Source organism: Bombina bombina, chromosome 6 (genome assembly GCF_027579735.1).
Source record: "Bombina bombina isolate aBomBom1 chromosome 6, aBomBom1.pri, whole genome shotgun sequence".
Taxonomy (NCBI): Eukaryota; Metazoa; Chordata; class Amphibia; order Anura; family Bombinatoridae; genus Bombina; species Bombina bombina.
Genome location: NC_069504.1, coordinates 469,783,546 through 469,804,688, shown reverse-complemented (window position 1 = coordinate 469,804,688; position 21,143 = coordinate 469,783,546). Strand labels below are relative to the sequence as shown.

Sequence of the window (21,143 nt, the reverse complement as noted above, 5' to 3'; positions counted from 1 at the left end):
TACCCAGATATAACAATCTATATAATCACTGGGGACTATTCACTAAGTGGACTGTCTCTCCATCTTCATTGGTTTATGTATTTTTTATTGGTGTCTATGTTTCTAGGCTAGCAGGTGTGTGAGCTTTGGTGAATCAGTTGCATAGAATAACAAAGGGACATGTGAAGTTAGATAGGATAGAAAGACTTATCCACACTTAGAGGCGGGAGAGACCCCTTAGCACATTCAGTAGACAGTGCAGCACATTGAAGGGTTAGAAATACAGCATCATAATTAAAGGGACATACAACTTCAATGAGACAATGCTCTTATGTATATAATCATTTCTTTATTGCACTATTGCTTGTCTATAATTATGTGTGTAACACCTGCAAAAGGGTTACAGGCATGCTTAAAGGGACAGTCTAGTATAAATTAAACTTTAATTATTCAGATAGGACTTTTCATTTTAATCAACTTTTCAATTTAATTTTATCATCAAATTTGCTTTTTTCTCTTGGTATTCTTAGTTTAAACTAAACATAGGTAGGCTCATATGCTAATTTCTAAGCCTTTGAGGGTTGCCTCTTATCACATGCTTTTTAAATCTCTTTTCAACACAAAGAGACAGAAAGTACACGTGGGCTATATAGATAACACTGTGTTCAGGCACAGGGGGTTATTTAAGATTTAGCACAAAACAATGCTACATTTAAGACAATAGATAATAAACAGTCACAGTCATGTGATCAGGGGGCTGGAAGAAGATTCCTAGATACAAGGTAATCACAGAGGTAAAAAGTATATTAATATAACTGTGTTGGTTATGCAAAACTGGGTAATGGGTAATAAAGGGATTATCTATCTTTTAAAACAATAACAATTCTATGGTAGACTGTCCCTTTAAAATCAGCTCCACAGCTTAATATGGACCTGTGATTGTGTCTATGTAGAAATGCTCCTCATGATTGGCTCACCAGCCCATGTTCTACTCAGGAACCCCAGAGCTGGGCTTAAAGGGACATTAAACACTGTGAATAATGTAATTACATTTTATACCCCTGTAAGTTTAAAGGGATACTGAACCCAAATTTCTTCTTTCGTGATTTAGATAGAGCATGCAATTTTAAGCAACTTTCTAATTTACTCATATTATCAATTTTTATTCGTTCTCTTGCTATCTTTATTTGAAAAAGGCATCTAAGCTAAGGTGCCAGCCAATTTTTTTGTTCAGCACTCTGGACAGCACTTGTTTATTGGTATGTAAATGTATCCACCAATCAGCAAGAACAACCCAGGTTGTTCACAAAAAATGGTCCAGCATCTTAACTTACATTCTTGCTTTTCAAATAAAGATACCAAGAGAATGAAGAAAATATGATAATAGGAGTAAATTAAAAAGTTGCTAAAAATAGCGTGCTCTATCTGAATCACCAAAGAAAAAAATTGGGTTTCAGTGTCCCTTTAAGTGTAAAGTGGGAAAACCTATTTTCAGAGATAAATTACATGAATAGTGGGCAATCATAGCAAAATAGCATGTTTTACTTTGTTTAAAAAAAAACATTTTAATGTTGATTTAAATTTAGGTTCTGTGCCCTCTTACCCTATACGTTGCATGGTTGTTAAGAGGTTTAATAGAGCAGCGTCGCTGCACTATTACTGAATGCCTCACTTCAGGGGACATTCAGTTATAGTGTGGTCTTGCCAACATCAGGAAGACCTGTGCTATTCCGGGGTAGCATAATGGGGTATGAGAAACGACCGCAGATGAACAGGGTACATCAGCGGTTGTTAAGGTTTTAAAGATAAAGACTTATCATATTCCATTTTGTTTCTGTAACTATGTTATTCCAAATTGTATCTCAGATGTTCCTGCATTGAATAAATCAACTTCTTTTCTTTTTTTTTGTACTGTACTACCCACCAGTGCTGAAGGAAATGTACCTATGATCTATCCATCAATCATGAATACAAAATATTTTATTCTAAAACATATTTTAATCTTTAATAGTCCTTTCTTGTTATGTGTCTGTATTTTTTGTCCAATATACCTTTACAGAAAGCAGTTTAATGTCTTGTACCCTTTGCAATGTGTTGAATATAAAAAAAAGCATATAAGCAGAAATAAGATATGTAAGAATGCAAACTGTACCATATTGTCTCTCCATTTTCTGAGACTATATTGTTTTAAGAGACCCCATTTACTAAGCAATGGAGAGTTCAAGTAGATTAGCGTGTGATAGAATTAATTAACAGTCAAGTAAAAATGAAACTTTCATAATTCAGATAGAGCATGCAGTTTAAAAAAAATGTCCAATTTACTTACACTATCTAATTTTGCAACGTCGTCTTATATGCACACTGTCTGAGACACCACCTCTTACTGAGCATGTGCACAAGTTCACTGGGTATACATATACTAGTCTGTGATTGTCTGACGACTGTCACATGATGCAGGGGTAAACAAATAGGTGAAAAAACTAATACATTTGTGAGAAAAAGCAGGATATGTGATTGTGTGCAGCGTGCAAGGCCAAGAGAAATTAAACACAACACAGACTGAGCTCAGCACAAATGTAAAATAAAATAAAAAATTAATTCAACACTTTGCAATAATTGTAGCTAAAGCTGTCAAGTTTCAGTGTTGTTCTATGAAGCATATACACCCGATTGAAAACTCAAAATTAAACTTTGATGATTCAATCACAGCATGCAATTTTAAAAAGCTTTCCAATTTTCTTCTGTTATCTAATTTGCTTTGTTCTCTTGGCATCCTTTATTGAAAAGTAAATCTAGGTGGGCTCAGGAGCAGCAAAGCACTACTGGGAGCTAACTGGTGATTGGTGGCTGCACATCTATGCCTCTTCTTATTCACTCTCTCAGTGTGTTTAGCTAGCTCTCAGTAATGCCTTGCTGCTCCTTCAAAAAAAAAAAAAAGGATTCCAAGAGAATTAAACAAATTTTATAATAGAAGTAAATTGTCTCTTTAAATTGTGTGTGCATGTCCCTTTAAATTGTGTGCATGTGAAGCGGGTTACACGGGGCAGAGAGTAAGTAAACTGCTTCAGTAAACACCTTGTAATTATAAGACACTCCTGTTGTCTTACTATAGATAACATGTCAGCCTCGTCGAAACACTTTTAAAACAAATTAACATCTTTTTTGCTGGAATTTATTTTTAATAGCCGTAAGTGATGTATCATGAAAAGATTCCCGTACAATGTGACATCATCTGTTGCTATGTTGTTTCTCACCAATCAGACATTTACAATGTCACTTGTTAATGAATTCTGTGCAGTTCTTCAATGTCAAGATAGATAGATAAAAACATTTTTAAAACATTTCCACTTGCCTTATTTGGAGGAGTCAATCACAGCTTGATTCTGCAGCTGACAAGGCTAGCCACAATAATAAAGTTAGAATAAAGTGCTTTGTTTTGCAGTTGTTATCTGTTAAAGCCAAATTTGGAAAGATACTGTTTGCAGCAGCATAAGCCTTGATGTCTGCAGTGTGCTTTTTTTGAATTCTGAAAATTAGAAAAGCCACAATTTTCAAAGCTAAATTAGATGAAGAGGGGGCTAAATAAATAATGAAAGTATATTGCAAAGTTGTTTACTATTCACAACTAAACCCTTTATATGACAATCTCAAGGTGTTTTAGCAACTCAGGCACCAGTGGAAAATATAAAATAACAGAGACAGAAAGAGCAAAGACAAGGTGTGTGGTTCACACTCGCACTATTTCAGAGCACAGCTCCCTCATTCTCACACTATACACAGCACCTGTAAATGGTATGTACCTCCCCCATACTGTATATAGATTCTCCCTTCTTACCAGCTGCTGAAATGCAGGCTGCTCCAAGTCACTCTGTAATGCAAAATCACTGAGTGCTTTCCAGGGTGGCTGGTATGTCTGCACCTCCACAGCACTGCCCTGCATGGCACTATCATGTCGGATTGGGCTCCCTGCAACCAGGGGAGTTCCTGTAAGCCCCTGCAGACTCTGGAGAGGCAAAAAACACAATATGTTGTTAAAAAAAGGTAACTTAGCACTTAAAATAAGTCCGGATACCATAAATGTACCATCCTCCAGTGCCCTAGCTAAGTGGTCACAAATTATATGAGCAAGAAATGGGATCTTGGAAGGACAGTAAATGCAAGTCTCTCAAAAGAACGGAAATAAGGGGGTAGTCTGCAGAGGCTTAGATACAAGGTAATCACAGAGGTAAAACGTGTATTAATAGAACTGTTTTGGTTATGCAAAACTGGAGAATGGTAATAAATGGATTATCTATCATTCTTAAACAATAAAAATTCTGGAGTAGACTGTCCCTTTAATATTATTATATTTCAGTGTTTAGCCTAATATCATGAAATCTTAAATTCGGTACTAATAATGTATTCTAAACACAATAGTATGCATTTAAATTTAATACCAGTATTTCATTTTTAGAATTATATATTTTTATAATGACTCCCCCTTTCTATATTGCCCTAATAAAAACAGACACCAATATTTGTTAAATTATATCACAAGTATAACTTTTTGTTTTAGTTACATTCTTGCAAATCAATAGGGGAACAACATGCAATTTGAAATCACTAACTTGGAGCATAAAGTCAGCTGGATTTAATAAGTCAGTTACAAGTCAGTTCCTTGTGCTTTACTTGTACTTGTAGCTTTCTGAGCAAAGATAACTGGAGTCAGCTTGAGTTATGCAAGCTGGTCATAACAGGTGACTTTACAACTGAGTTGCTTTTAGAGAATAACCAGCATAAACATTTTTTTTTGTCTTTATGTTGGTTATGTCACCTGACTTTATATTAGACAGCACCACTGCCCCCCCTACCCCAATAGAGAGGCCAGCAGAATATGCATTGTGGCATTCTTGATAGGGAGGCCAGCACAGCTGCACTGTAACCATACGTTATTAAAGAGGCTGCTGAAGGTTGTTGCATTTGACTAAAGTCAAATACTTATATATGCACAATATATCCCAGAAATTTAGCACTGCAAATGGTTTGCTTGCAAAATAATTGTTTTTAGAAGTAAATGAATGTGTGTTCTGGAATAACCAATCACTGTGTGGCTTGTTACATGGTTTTATGGTGAGACGGGAGCAAGCACAGTTTTCTGAGGTATTTTAAAAACAGACAAAATAAATAATAAAGGTACATTAAAAGGTTATTTTACTTTCTTCCATTAAATATTTTAAGAGGGATTACATTTTAAGTTAAATGTCCCTTTAAAGGAACATTAAAGTCAAAATTAAACTTACATTGTTCAGATGGAGCATGCAATTTTAAACAACTTTCCAGTTACTTCTATTATCAAAATGTGCACATTCTTTTTATATGCACATTCCTTATATACAGTTTCTTATATACATATATGTACCATAAGCAGTAATTACAGCAATAAAGTAACAGTATTATGCTGCTATACATCCCAAGAGCAAGTATGTACTTTTCTTATTTAGGTTTGTAAATACTTCAGCAGCAGCTTAAACCTCTCACCGTTTTGTCATTCTGTTGCTGTTGTTGTATCTGCTTCATGAGGATAGACCTTTTCTTGTCTTTGCAGCGTTTATTCTGGAACCAAACCCGAATCACCCTAGGACTAAGGCCAGTCATCTCGACCAGCTGCTCCTTCATCAGGGCATCTGGCCGGGGATTGGCTGCATAACAAGTCCGTAATGTGTGCAGCTGCTTCTCGTTTAGAACTGTTCGCACTCTTGTTGTTTTCTCTGTCTGTTTGTGGATGTGAGGCCGGAGGGACGATGACCTGCCGGAGTCTGTAAGAGAGGACAAAATATCATTGTAAGATGTAGCCGAGAGAAGACCTACTGGGGAAATGACAGAGCCACAGAAAGAATAGGAAGGAAAGGAAAAGCAGAAAGGGGACAGAGGAAACATATTAAACAGGGTCACTTACACTCACTTACAAGGTATAAAGTGTGAATGGGTTAAATACAATAGACCATAAAGAGAGGTAAGAATAAATGAAGAGTTTTAAGCTGTGAGGAATACAGAAAGAATGTTTGTATTTAAAGGGACACTAAACCTAAAACTTTTCTTTCATGATTCAAGTAGATAATACAATTTTAAACAACATTCCAATTTACTTCTATTACCTAATTTGCTTCATTCTTTAGATATCCATTGTTGAAGAAATAGCACTGCACATGGGTGAGCCAATCACACGAGGCATTTATGTGCAGCAACTAATCAGCAGCTACTGAGCCTAGCAAAGTATATCAAGAGAATGAAGCAAATTATATAATAGAAGTAAATTGGAATGTTATTTAAAATTGTAGTCTCTACTTAAATCATGAAAGAAAATGTTTAGGTTTAGTGTCCCTTTATATGTATGTATATTTAGTCTAAAAAAGTATTATTACTTACTGTGATATTTTTTTATACACGTGTGTATATTTGTCTAACTATCTGTCTATCTATCTATCTATCTATCTATCTATCTATCTATCTATCTATCTATCTATCTATCTATCTATAAAGAGAGATACAGAGACATACACACAAACTTCAAATGTATACACATAGCACACACCATGCTGCCATAAAAAGTAGTACATATTAATAATGTATCTTTTATTTTTCGTCCATCTGTCTGCATCACATTGTAGGCAGTATGCATGTATATATTTCCATAAGAACTCGATGGCAATAATTCCAGAAAAATGTTGCAATTTGAAAATATGTTCACGCACAAAAAAAATGATCACTACAAGTCAGATTGCGCAGTGTTAAAAAAAAATCTTCTTGAATTTCAGCTAAGCCTCTTTACTTATTTTGCTTTATAAAAGGAAAGTATAAACTATAAATACACACAAAATATGTAAGAAATACACAATAAACACACATAATATAAAAAAAATGAGTCAATGTATCAGTTTTGCATGTTGTATGTCAAGTTTAAAAAAATATAATACTGAAGACTGAACTGTGAGCACATATACAATTAGTGCATAAAAACCACACGTTACAGCACACTTTATGCACACATACAATATAAAATCTCATATTACATATAGACCAGTGTGCACAAGCAGTAGATACACTAAATACAGGCAGCTTGCAAGGAATTGTATGATTTTAGTTAACATATTTTTGTATTTGTATTTTTTTTTAATTTTGATCTATTGCTTTTTTTTAAATGTATTTATTTTAAAAAAAAAAAGATTAATAAAAATATGAGTTTTATATTAGAGGTGCAGCTTATTTAAGGGAAAAAAGTGAGCCTACAAGCATTAAATTATTAGTATGCATAAACAGTGTAGTACTCATTAGGGTCTATATTAAGGAGAAATTCTTATTACATATTAACCCCTTAAGGACTGAGGTTTTCCCAATCTCCGTGATTAATTTTGGCATTTTTACTATTAGTTTCACCTTAATTGTCCGATCTTTGTTTAATGCATTTATACATATTATACACCATTTTTTTAACTGACAAACAGTTCTTTCCAGTGATACTTTGTATGGGTTTATAAAAAACAAACAATAAATAGGAATTTAATACTGAAAAATGGGGGGGGCATTCGCTAGCCGGTGGTGCAACACAAATATTTTTTTTATGCTCGGGACCAGTAGTGCACCATGAGTTCAGAGCGGTATTTATATTATGTGTTTAACCCCATTGCACAGGTTAAACACAAGTAATGCTGGGTCAATAACGGATTAGATCATGTAATTTTTTTTAACTATAATGGCCCTTTAATGGGGCAGTGCACGTAGGAAACAGAAAATATTTTGCTACAAGAGAGGGAGGGGTGGGTCTACTACACTGTGGCAAATGAGAGGGGCCCTACAATATGATGGCTTAGAGGTGGGAGGGATGTGGGAAGGGTGAGGGGAGATCGCTACACTACTGAAAACATTTTTTTCAGTACCTAAGATGGTGGTTAAAAGTGTGGGTGGAGAGGGGGAGTGAGCTGTTTGGGAGGTATCAGGAAGGGAGCAGGGAGGTACGAAGTGTAAGCTGGGGGGGTAATCTTTATAATAAAATACTATTGCCAGCTAACTAATTAACCCCTTCACTGCCTAGAATTTCAGAAGTGTGGTGCACAGCTGCAAAAAGAGGCATTCTAATTATTAAAAAGCAATAGCAAAACCAATGATGTCTGCAATTTCTGAACAAGGGGATCCCGTAGAAGCTTTTACAACCATTTGTGTTATGACTGCACAAGCAGTATGTAAATAATTTCAACTAAAAAACAACATTTTGTGAAAAAGCGATTTTATTTATATGATTGCATTTGGCAGCAAAATGGTGGCATGAAGTATATAAAAATGGACCTATATCAATACTCTAGGTTACTGGAAAAAACGTTGAAAAGAGAAAATCCACTGCAAGGATGCAAATCCAGCATGAACGGGCAAAACGCGTCAGAGCAGTACCAGAGGATGCCTTTTTAAATTAAGTGTGCAATGTTGAGGCTTACCCAGTGAGCTTACCCTCCATATATATGTACTCAAGCCTTTTATGTAATAGCAGTAATTACTGGGGACATCCTGGTGAGATGTCAGCAGCTAGCCTTGCTATACAGCACTCACATAACAGTGAGCTGTGACTTGATTTACCACGCAGATATTAGATGTATCAGAGCTCTAAGTGAGCATATGCGATAGCGAATTATTATTATATTATACACATAAGTGTTATGTTACCATAACTGCAAAATGTGCGAACTTAACTTACAGTGCATATAAGGACAGCAAAACACAGTGGCCCAGATTGCGAGTTTTGCGTTAGAGGCTGTGCGGTGCTAACGAGCAGTTTTCCCCCACCGCTCACTTACATGCAGCGCTGGTATTACGAGTTTTCAGAAACCCGTCGTTAAAAGACAAGAAGTGAGCATTGAGCAAAATTTTGCTCATTACCGCACTCCAATACCAGCACTGCTTAAGTCAGCGGTGAGCTGGTCGTACGTTCTCGTGCATGATTTCTCCATAGGAATCAACGGGGAGAGCCAGCTGAAAAAAAGTCTAACACCTGCAAAAAAAGCAGCGTAAAACTCCTTAACGCAGCCCCATTGATTCCTATGGGGAAATACAATTTATGTCTACACCTAACACCCTAACATGAACCCAGAGTCTAAACACCCCTAATCTTACACTTATTAACCCCTAATCTGCCGCCCCCGACATCACCGCCACCTGCATTATATTATTAACCACTAATCTGCCGCTCCGGACACCGCCACCACCTACATTATACTTATGAACCCCTAATCTGCTGCCCCCAACATCGCCGACACCTACATTATATTTATTAACCCCTAATCTGCTGCCCCCAATGTCGCTGCAACCTACCTACATTTATTAACCCCTAATCTGCCGCCCCAACGTCGCCACCACTATATTAAAGTTATTAACCCCTAAACCTAAGTCTAACCCTAACACCCCCTAATTTAAATATAATTACAATAAATCTAAATAAATATTCCTATTATTAAATAAATTATTCCTATTTAAAACTAAATAGTTACCTGTAAAATAAACCCTAAGCTAGCTACAATATTACTAATAGTTACATTGTAGCTATCTTAGGGTTTATTTTTATTTTACAGGCAAGTTTGTATTTATTTTAACTAGGTAGAATAGTTATTAAATAGTTATTAACTATTTAATAACTACCTAGCTAAAATAAATACAAAAGTACCTGTAAAATAAAACCTAACCTAAGTTACAATAACACCTAACACTACACTATAATTAAATAAATTAACTAAATTAAATACAATTACCTAAATTAAATTAAATTAGCCAAAGTACAAAAACAAACAAACACTAAATTACAGAAAATAATAAACAAATTACAGATATTTAAACTAATTACACCTAATCTAATAGCCCTATTAAAATAAAAAAGCCCCCCCCAAATAAAAAAACCCTAGCTTAACAAACAACCCCCCAACAGTAAAACCCACCACCCAGACAACCAACCCCCCAAATAAAATACTATCTAAAAAAACCTAAGCTCCCCATTGCCCTTAAAAGGGCATTTGGATGGGCATTGCCCTTAAAAAGGCAGTTAGTTCTTTTGCAGGCCCAAAGTCCCTAACCTAAAAATAAAACCCACCCAATACACCCTTAAAAAACCTTACACTAACCCCCTGAAGATCTACTTACCGGCAGAAGGCTTCATCCAAGCCGGGCCGAAGTCCTTAACGAAGCCGGGAGAAGTCTTCATCCAAGCTGGGCGAAGTGGTCCTCCAGACGGGCAGAAGTCTTCATCCAGACAGCATCTTCTATCTTCATCCATCCGGCGTGGAGCGGGTCCATCTTCAAGACATCCGACACGGAGCATCCTCTTCATCCGACGACTAAAGCTGAATGAAGGTACCTTTAAGTGACGTCATCCAAGATGGTGTCCCTTAGATTCTGATTGACTGATAGAATTCTATCAGCCAATCGGAATTGAGGTAGAAAAAATCCTATTGGCCGATTGGAACAGCCAATAGAATGCGAGCTCAATCCTATTGGCTGATTGGATCAGCCAATAGGATTGAACTTCAATCCTATTGGCTGATTGCATCAGCCAATAGGATTTTTTCTACCTTAATTCTGATTGGCTGATAGAATTCTATCAGCCAATCGGAATCTAAGGGACGCCATCTTCGATGACGTCACTTAAAGGTACCTTCATTCAGTTTTAGTTGTCGGATGAGGAGGATGCTCCGCGTCGGATGTCTTGAAGATGGACCCGCTCCGCTCTGGATGGATGAAGATAGAAGATGCTGTCTGGATGAAGACTTCTGCCCCTCTGGAGGACCACTTCACCCGGCTTGGATGAAGACTTCTCCCGGCTTCGTTGAGGACTTTGGCCCGGCTTGGATGAAGACTTCTCCCGGTAAGTCGATCTTTTAAGGGCAATACCCATCCAAATGCCCTTTTCAGGGCAATGGGGAGCTTAGGTTTTTTTAGATAGTATTTTATTTGGGGAGGTTGGTTGTGTGGGTGGTGGGTTTTACTGTTGAGGGGGTTGTTTGTATTTTTTTTTACAGGTAAAAGAGCTGATTACTTTGGGGCAATGCCCCGCAAAAGGCCCTTTTAAGGGCTATTGGTAGTTTAGTTTAGGCTATGGTTTTATATTTATTTTGGGGGGGCTTTTTTATTTTAATAGGGCTATTAGATTAGGTGTAATTAGTTTAAATATCTGTAATTTGTTTATTATTTTCTGTAATTTAGTGTTTGTTTGTTTTTATACTTTAGCTAATTTAATTTAATTTAGGTAATTGTATTTAATTTAGTTAATTTATTTAATTATAGTGTAGTGTTAGGTGTTAGTATAACTTAGGTTAGGTTTTATTTTACATGTACTTTTGTATTTATTTTAGTTAGGTAGTTATTAAATAGTTAATAACTATTAAATAACTATTCTACCTAGTTAAAATAAATACAAACTTGCCTGTAAAATAAAAATAAACCCTAAAATAGCTACAATCTAACTATAAGTTATATTGTAGCTAGCTTAGGGTTTATATTACAGGTAAGTATTTAGTTTTAAATAGGAATAATTTATTTAATGATAGGAATATTTATTTAGATTTATTCAAATTATATTTAAGTTAGTGGGTGTTAGGTTTAGGGTTAGACATAGATTTAGGGGTTAATATCTTTAATATAGTGGCAGCGACGTTGGGGGCGGCAGATTAGGGGTTAATAAATGTAGGTAGGTCGCGGCGATGTTAGGGACGGCAGATTAGGGGTTAATAATATTTAACTAATGTTTGAGTGACGGGAGTGCAGCGGTTTAGGGGTTAATATGTTTATTATAGTGGCTGTGATGTTGAGGGCGGCAGATTAGGGGTTAAAAAGTGTAGGTAGGTTGCGGCGACATTGGGGGAGGCAGATTAGGGGTTAATAAATATAATGTAGGTGTTGGTGATGTTGGGGGCAGCAGATTAGGGGTTCATAAATATAATGTAGGTGGCGACAGTGTCCGGAGTGGCAGATTAGGGGTTAATAATTTTATTATAGTATTTGTGATGCGGGAGGGCCTCGGTTTAGGGGTTAATAGGTAGTTTATAGGTGTTAGTGTACTTTTTAGCACTTTAGTTATGAGTTTTATGTTACGGCGTTGTACCATAAAACTCATAACTACTGACTTTTAATTGCGTTGGGGATCTTGACAGGGTAGGGTGTACTGCTCACTTTTTGGCCTTCCAGGACAGACTCGTAATACCGGCGCTATGGAAGTCCCATAGAAAAAAGACTTTACAAAGTTTACGTAAGTCGTTTTGCGGTAAGGCCAAAGAAGTGTGCGTTACACCTAAACCTTCAAGACTCGTAATACCAGCGGGTGTAAAAAAGCAGCGTTAGGACCTCTTAACACTGCTTTTTTACCCTAACGCACAACTCGTAATCTAGCCGTATATCTGTGTACACTGCAACTCTATATATATTTTTGGAAACCTAATGGTCGCTAAATCTAGCTGTATTCATCAAGAGTTGTTATTGTAAATTGCAAAACTGCAAAATGTGCGTTTGGTAAATACTAGCACAATACAACGGAATTAGATAAGCGATATGTGTTCACATTCAGACAATTTAGTTACATTCAACAAGATTGTTACTGTAAACCGCCAGTAACCATTAGAGTGGACCTGCAGTATATGCAAGGATAGTAAAGCACTATAGAGACTTATATAAATACTCTGTAATACTCTTTGGAACTTCAATGATCAACAATTTAACTTTTTAAGCAACGACAGTAACACATTACCAATAGGCAAGTGACTTTTTGTCAATCATAGGCAACATAGTTCCATTTATTAGGACTGACACTGTGTATTGGTTATATGTGTGGAGCCCAGAGAACCGTGAGGATATGCAGAAGGGTTATAAACCCCTAGGAAGCAACTATGTAATATATTTAAAAACTGCTAAAAACTCTTGGTATATATAGAAATTAGGAGGAAATACCCGGAGGATAACAATCACCTTATTTTCTGGTCTCAATATAATGGCCATAATTACACGTGTGAAAGCACAATACAACATCCATGCCGGTGGCAATAATTAAGTCCATATATTGTACTATGTTGCGCAACCAACATTCAATGTATTGTTGTTCTTAAACATGCTTGATAGTATAATGCAAGTGTATTATATCTTAATGCAGCATTAATATTAAGGACTGTGAAACATTGTTCCAGCCTCAGTGTACACTGCCGTTATTCTCTCACATCCTTCTATATTTATACCAGAAGCAACCATCAAGGAATTCGGGTGTATAATCCATCCTGACTTCTCGCCTTAGGGTAATAGCTCAATAACCTATTTATTGGTAGTTGGTGATTTTGAACGTTATATGATAAAGGCATTAGAATATTATTATCATTAATCACCACACCACTGTCTATAGGCATTGGCCTCACATTGCTGTTTTTAACATTGCTGTTTTCGTTAGTAATTTTTAAGTTTTTCTAATAAAAGTTATATTTTACTCTTCATCTGGAAATTATCTCGCCTATTAGTCTGAGCACAGAGTGCTGGATTTGCATCCTTGTAGTGGAATTTCTCATTTCCATGTTTTTTCCAGTAATTTAACCAATGCAAAGCACCACCCTCTTGTACATATTGACTTACAGTGATCTACTTTAATAACAGCAATCTAAAGTTTTGTATAATATTTGTGGGGATTGCCTAATATTGTGCCATTGTTTACCAAGTATTTTGCAATATTCTTGGTTGTCTACTAATATATATATATAGATTTGATAGGTAAATAAAAAACAAGGCTCGATTTCTGTTTAAAGGGATTGGAAAGTCAAAATTAAACTTGCATGATTCAGATAGAGCATGTCATTTTAAGACACTTTTAAATTCAGTTCTATTTTCAAATATGCTTCCTTCTCTTGGTATCTCTTGTTGAAAAATATTTTGCACATATTCTACACGCATTTGTCTCTTGTGATTGGCTAACTAGATGTGTTCAGCAAGCCGCAGTTGGACAATGCTAATCCTTTAACAAAGGATAACATGATAACAAAGCAAATTTGATATTAGAAGTAAATTAGAAAGTTGTTTAAAATTCTATGTTCTATCCGAATCATAAATTAAAATTTTGGGTCCGGTTCCGGTGGGAGGAGCTAGCGCAGCACGAGGAACGCTGAGTGCTGCTGCGGAGAGCTCGAACTACACCAACCCCTGCTTCCAGCCCGTTGCTGCAGGCCATCTGCCTGCCTAGGGCGCTTGCACTAGATCATTGGTGCACAGTTCGGAGACCTGGAACAAGCCGACTGGCTCGGTCGCTGGAGCCTGACACGTAGTACCGCTGTCCCTGCTAAAACTATTGCTTGCCTGGAGGTCCGCCGCAGGAATTAGCCTTGGTGGCTTTATAGAAAGTCCTGCTGGATGTAAGCACAGTATGGGAGGCTGACAAGCTGAGCAGTATTTCTTGGCGGAGGGACCAAAAGAGTAAAAGCTTACAGAAACCCCCTGGCTACGGGTAAGACAGCACTGGATAAAGTCTTTCCTGGTAAAGACCGAAGTAACAAGCAGAGGACATGCTTGGGGAAATCTCCCAGAGCTGATACATCACGGTTTGCCAATTTCTTGTGCTATTTGATCTACAGACTGTAAGTAGAGATTTTGGTACTTATAATTGATTGATCTACAATCTGTAAGCAGAGACTTGGGTACTTATAATCAATGTTGTTGCCTGGAAAAAGTCCTCAGAACTTTCAGAGTTACTTTGCATCACAGTCCTTTTAACCATAAAGGTTCCCGCACACAAGTAATCTTTCCCTAAAAGTTAATCCAAGGGAAGGGGAAAGCTGACGTTAAGGGAAAGGAAGAAAAGGGGGGAAAATAAGGGAGGAAAAATCCTATATTGACTCGCATATTATTCAATGTTGGGACCCACAGCCCTGCTACCGCTGTATAAGTCAGAGGGCACAGGTTCTCATCTCCTTTTCTTTTGGTTGCAACTCTGACACAGCAGTTCATAGAGTCTATACACTCCTAAACCACGCTAGCAAGCTGTGCCCTGGATCCCCAACTGTGAGGGTTAAAGGAAGGGACGACTGTCATATATCTGCAAAACAGACCCCAATATAATACCCCACAAGCAAATAAGAATCGGACTTCCAAGGACATGTCTTATGAATATATCCCCCATAATTAAAGGGAAGGGAAAAAAAAAAAATCTGTTGAAAAGTGTATGTAATGTGTCTATTTTCATAGCAACAGGCATATGGTTAAAGAGAGGATATGTGATCCTATCATAAAAACACAGTGTATTGTCTCTCTTGCAAATTTTCCTGTTCAGCCTGATACATTGCAATACTGTTGTTTGTTGTATAAAGGTATCCTTCGGTAATATATTAAGTAATACAGACCTCATTTTAATTGTCACAAGAGCTAAAGAAGGAGGTCCCTGATGAACTCTTATTGTTACCTGTAAATAACACCTGTTGACTACATAGTAGCACCGTCTAGTATCACAGTTTTAAGCAGTAAACGGGTAATAGAGGTGACATATAAGAGTTTAACATAAAGCGTATAGGCATGTTTGACCTGTAGAACTTGTTTATGTTATCTGTATAACAGTAGCATCCTCCTAAAAAGGGGGAGAAGGAGAAGGGAAGAGAAAAGGGAACCTCACATATTATTACACTTAAACTTGTCTTATTGGGCGACATGATTGGCTAGGAAGACACACGCTTCACTCCCCTTTTTTTTTTTTTTTTTTTGCATGATCACACTTGCACTGGGCAGAGATTAAGCAGTATCAGTACACTAAATACACTTCTTCACTTAACTATTGGAATTTATGGGGTTATGCCCGCCCCGGCTTGTAACTAAATGCACATGGATAAATTTATCACAAACTTTAAAGCTAACTCGCCAATCATGCCCCCTAAACTGAAAGACAAAAAACCACGCACATCTGATGTACATACAGACACTGTAAATGAACCAACACTGCATAGACTTGATACTCAACCATTAGTCAATCAGATGTCGGATCTGTTTCTGCCACAATTTGAGTTGTTAAAAACCCAAATGACTGACATAATGTCAGAATTTAAACAGTTTTCTAATCGACTCACAGAAGTTGAAAACAGGGTATCGGCAAATGAGGATATATTACATAAGCAGGAACAAAATATAGATGCAAACACTAAAACCTTGAAAGTGCTCCAAGCAAAAATGCATGAGTTAGAAGATCGCTCGAGGCGAAATAACCTTAAAATAATTGGCCTCCCCGACAATGGGGATTATGTAGATTTAATTCATTTCTCAAATACAACTCTCCCCATGGCTGTTGGTATCTTACAGAAAGATATACCAATACCAGTAGAAAGGGCACATAGGCTGGGGCCAATCAGGGATGCTATAAATGACAAGAATTATAACAGACCAGTAATGGTTAAATATCTCAACTATCAGGATAAGATGAATATCTTAAAACTTTATAGAAAGATGGAGAATCTATATATTGGCCAAAGTAAAGTTTTAATATTTCAAGACTATTCCAGTGAGACCGCCTCTAAAAGAAAAGAGTTAGCCCCATATTGTACTAAATTGATCAATGCTGGCTTCAAGGCTAGACTCGTTTACCCAGCTAAAGTTGTAATAGAGGAACAAGATGGTAAATGTATCCTCAATAATATGTTAGAAGCCAGGGAATTTTGTAAAAATAAGAAATTTATCTGGTAAAAATTGCAGACAACGATAAGTCAAACTAGAAGCATACACAAGTATTATGTGTTTTTTTATTTTTAAACTGTGTGGTAGCCGGCTGCGGCTAACATTGTTGATGTGTTTTGAGATGTCTAAACTAGTAATTTGTCCGCAGCTCAGGGATTTGAGTGCTGTCTCCTGTCTTTCTTTCTTATCCTTTTTTTTTTTTTTTCTCTCTTCGCCCTCTCTCTCTCCTACAGTCCATCTCTCCTCCTTGGTCCATCTCCCTGTTAATATGAATATGGTATACTCTATGAATTATTACCCTACTCCTGACACCCCAGCACAATGATGGATAAACTAAAATGTCTCTCTTGGAATGTTGGCGGAATAACATCTCCCAGTAAAAGGAAAATAATTATCAAACAACTTGCTAGACACAAACCAGATATTGTATGGTTGCAGGAGACGCATTTAAAGAGAGCAGAGATGGAGAAGTTTAAATGTAAATGGATAGGTAAGGTCATCTCTTCAGATTGTTCCAGGAGAAGGAAGGGGGTCGCTTTCCTTATTAGCAAAAATCTACAACATAGCATTCAGAATATCCAAATTGACACACATGACAGGTGGTTAATTTTACATATCGAGATTGCTGGGGTTCGATATGTTCTGGGCAATATATATGGGCCTAATAATATAAACTACTTAAACTACATGATATTTGGCGTATTCAACACCCCGATACTAAACTATACACCTGTGAATCTAAATCCCATAGATCTTTTTCACGGATTGATTTTTTTTAAATTTCTAGTCCCCTTCTTAAAGTCAGAAGTAAAGCTCAGATAAATGACATTGTAATCACTGATCACGCTATAATCTCTCTCGAAATGGAATTTCGACCTCCTCTAGCAGAAGTAACTAACAATTTCTATTTCCAAAAACACCTAATAAACAACATCCCGTTCCAACATTGGATACGTCATAAATGGCAAGAATATAGCTCTGACAATTATTTGCACGCAGATAAACCAGAAATTTTCTGGGAAGCCGCAAAGGCATTCTTACGGGGACAGATTAAAGCCTATATGGTCACAGCCAAAAAGAAATACATTGCACGTGAACTGCAGCTATCAAACACAGTCACGAATGCTTACAGAAATTATGTAATTACACCGTTAAAGAAATTTTGGGACAAATATAAGATGGCTAGGCAAGATAGGGATCTTTTCTTAAAATCTAAATTGACCATGGAAGAAATGAGAATGAATGCCCTTTACACAGGACATTATGGTAAATCTGCAAAATATCTTGCCAGACTTGACAAAGTCAGGAAAAAGAATAATACGATCGAGCAGTTAGTAGTGGGTGATAAGAACTATACAGCATTGGCGGATATAAAAAATGTGTTTTTTTATTATTATCAAAAGATATATACTGCTAAAACAATTGACCCAGAGGACAGTGTGAGGTTCTGGAATAGTATCTCATGTCCAGTAGTCTCTCCTGATCAGATCGAAGTATTGAATCTCCCCATAACAACTCTGGAAGTTACAAAAGCTTTAGAGGAAGCTAAACTAGGCAAGGCCCCTGGTCCAGATCAACTACCTGCTGAGTTTTATAGATTACTTAAAGATGAGATCGTGCCTATCCTTACCCAGCTGTTTAATGAGTATTATGTTAAAAAAAAGGCCATGTCCAGATTCTTCTCGGCGTCAATCATCACCCTTATTCTTAAAAAGAATAAAGACCCTTCAGACCCTGGTTCATATAGACCGATTTCTCTACTGAACGTAGATTATAAACTGCTCACAACTATTATTGCTAACAGACTTAAAAACGTATTACAGGAGATTATTCACCCAGATCAGTCAGGCTTTATGATGGGCAGATCTCCTACAAAAAACATTCGTAGAACATATATGATTCTTGAACATCTATGGAATAAACTTCATGGAGACAAAGTAACATGTAAACAGGATTTTGCCATGGTGATGATTGACGCCGAGAAGGCTTTTGATTCTATTATTTGGCAACATCTTCACAATTCTTTGTTCAACTTTGGTTTTTCTGGAAACATAATTCATTTTGTGAAAGCCATCTATAATTTCCCCATTTCCACTATTCTGGTTAACGGTAGCCAAACCGCGTCTTTTAAACTAGAAAAAGGGACACGACAGGGCTGCCCTCTCTCTCCCCTGCTTTTTAATATTGCAATAGAACCTATGGCAATATATCTTCGCAAAGAAATCTCAGGCATAAAATTAGGTCCCCAAATTTGTGTTCTTTCTTTATACGCCGACGATCTAATACTCTATTTCAAAAACACTAAAAGAAACATCCCAAAAGCGCTTGAAATTCTAGAACAGTTTAGTTTAATCTCTGGCTATAAAGTAAATACAGTGGGACCTCGGTTAACAAACGACTCGGTAAACAAAATTTCGGTTTACGAATGAAAATTCTGGGGAAAAAATGCCTCGGTTTAAGAATTTTTTTCGCAATACGAACAAATTATTTGGTTTTCAATGCATTCCTATGGGAAACCGTGTTTCGTTTTACGAATTTTTTTCGCAATACAAAACAAGTGTCCCGGTTTTGGAGCCATTTGCAGCAAGTTGCTGAGCCTTTTGGAGCCATTTGCAGCAAGTTGTGGAGCCTTTTGGAGCCTTTTGCAGCAGGTTTTGGAGCCTTTTTTCTCACCTCCGGAACGCATTAATTGGTTTTCAATGCATTCCTATGCGAAACCGTGTTTCGGTTTACGAATTTTTCGCAATACGAAGCGTCCCGGAGAACGCATTAAATTCGTAAACCGAGGTCCCACTGTACTCTTAAATCAGAGATACTATGGGTTCTTAAACACAAGGAGAGCTTCCACCAACATAATTTCAGAGAAGTGGAAAGTTTTAGATATTTAGGGATCCAATTACATAGAGACCCTGAGCTATGGTATAAACTTAACTATACAGCTTTCTTTGCTAATATTACACATAGAATACATCGATGGTCCCTATTCCCACTCTCACTAACTGCCAAAATAATGCTCATTAAATCTATTCTCTTTCCCCAGCTATTGTATATAATGAACAACTTGCCGCTATTTATTCTGGATAAAGATATTAAGTTCTTCAATAGCGCGTGTGCGGATCTTATTTGGAACAAATGTAGACATATGCTCTCTATTAGAAAGCTCTCTCAAGCTAAGGAATTAGGAGGCCTTGCATTCCCGGACATTAAGACTTATAATATAGCCATATTGGCACGATTTGGAGTAGACTGGCTACTCTCTGCCGACTATTTAACAAATAGTAAAGCGGAGGAGGAGCTTATTAAGCCATTCTCCCTTATAGCGGCCTTACACTGCCCCCATAGACGACTCCCTGAAAAAATTAAAACATTAGCCAGTTTTTCTAATACTGTTAAAGCATGGCAGCAACTCTGTTCACGGTTAAAGATTAACTTTCATATATCCAGCTTCCTTCCTATTAGAGGTAATCCAGAGTTTCAGCCAGGATTTCAATACACAATATATGATGGCTGGGCTAGTAAGGGCCTAACCTCTACAGTACAATTATTAGACGATGGATTTGGGGTACGCACGTTCGAGAATATTGCCATACAGTATAATCTTTCGAACAAATCCTTTTATGCATATTTAAAGATCCGCCATTTTATACAGGAAAAGCTGCAGATGGGGCCATGGCCAGGAAAATATGATAGGGTCGGAGACTATATTAACTCATATAATCAGGGGAAGCACTCAATCTCGCTATTGTACAAAATATTGCTCGCAAAACAAGGCCAGCTAATCATGGAACAATGTTCAGCACACTGGGCTAGACATTTTGACGAAATTAATGATGAAATAATTAATAAAAGCATTAAATGGGTGAATGACGCGCCCCTTCCCTTCTCCTGGAAGGAATCTCACTTAAAACTTCTCAATAACACATACATTTCACCCAAAAGACATGCTCGCTGGTCATCAGAACAGCAAGGACAGTGCTATAAATGTAAATCTCCTCTAGCAAATTTATTTCACTGTTTCTGGTACTGTCCAAAAATAAATCAGCTTTGGCGCAAAGTAAATTATTGGTTAAATAAGAATATACAGGAGCCTTTTTCATTTGATTTTAAAAATTTTTTTTTTATGGTACTAGACTCAGTATCCCATAATCTAAGTAATACCATCATCTTAATAGTTAGGAATCTAATACTGAAAAATTGGAAAAATAATAAAACCCCTCCTTTTAGTCTATTTCTTCAAGCGGTCAAAGCACAGATTATGTTTGAGCAATATAATGTTTCCAGCACAAGTGAGAAGCAAATACAACGATTCTTTAACAAATGGCTGAAAGTAATACAGACTTATCCGCTCCCTACACAATACATACTTACCAAAGCATTTCAGAGATCTGTATATTTTGAAGGCCTAATTTTACGCAATATATTCCCTGTATCTTGGTACTAACAACCCTTTGTATAGGATGAGGGGGACAGGGGGAGGG

General features: G+C 36.9%; 1 protein-coding gene across 1 annotated transcript in view; it reads right to left on the bottom strand.

Annotated features, from left to right (window-relative positions):
• Nucleotides 1-21,143, bottom strand: part of ISL2 (ISL LIM homeobox 2) — a 46,907-nt gene that overhangs the window by 2,410 nt on the left and 23,354 nt on the right. Inside the window, exons 4-5 of the mRNA XM_053719867.1 lie at nt 5,497-5,774; nt 3,815-3,982 (exon numbers count right to left, since the gene is read on the bottom strand). Of these exons, the coding sequence (XP_053575842.1) occupies nt 3,815-3,982; nt 5,497-5,774 (446 nt within the window). The remainder of the gene's footprint in view (nt 1-3,814; nt 3,983-5,496; nt 5,775-21,143) is intronic.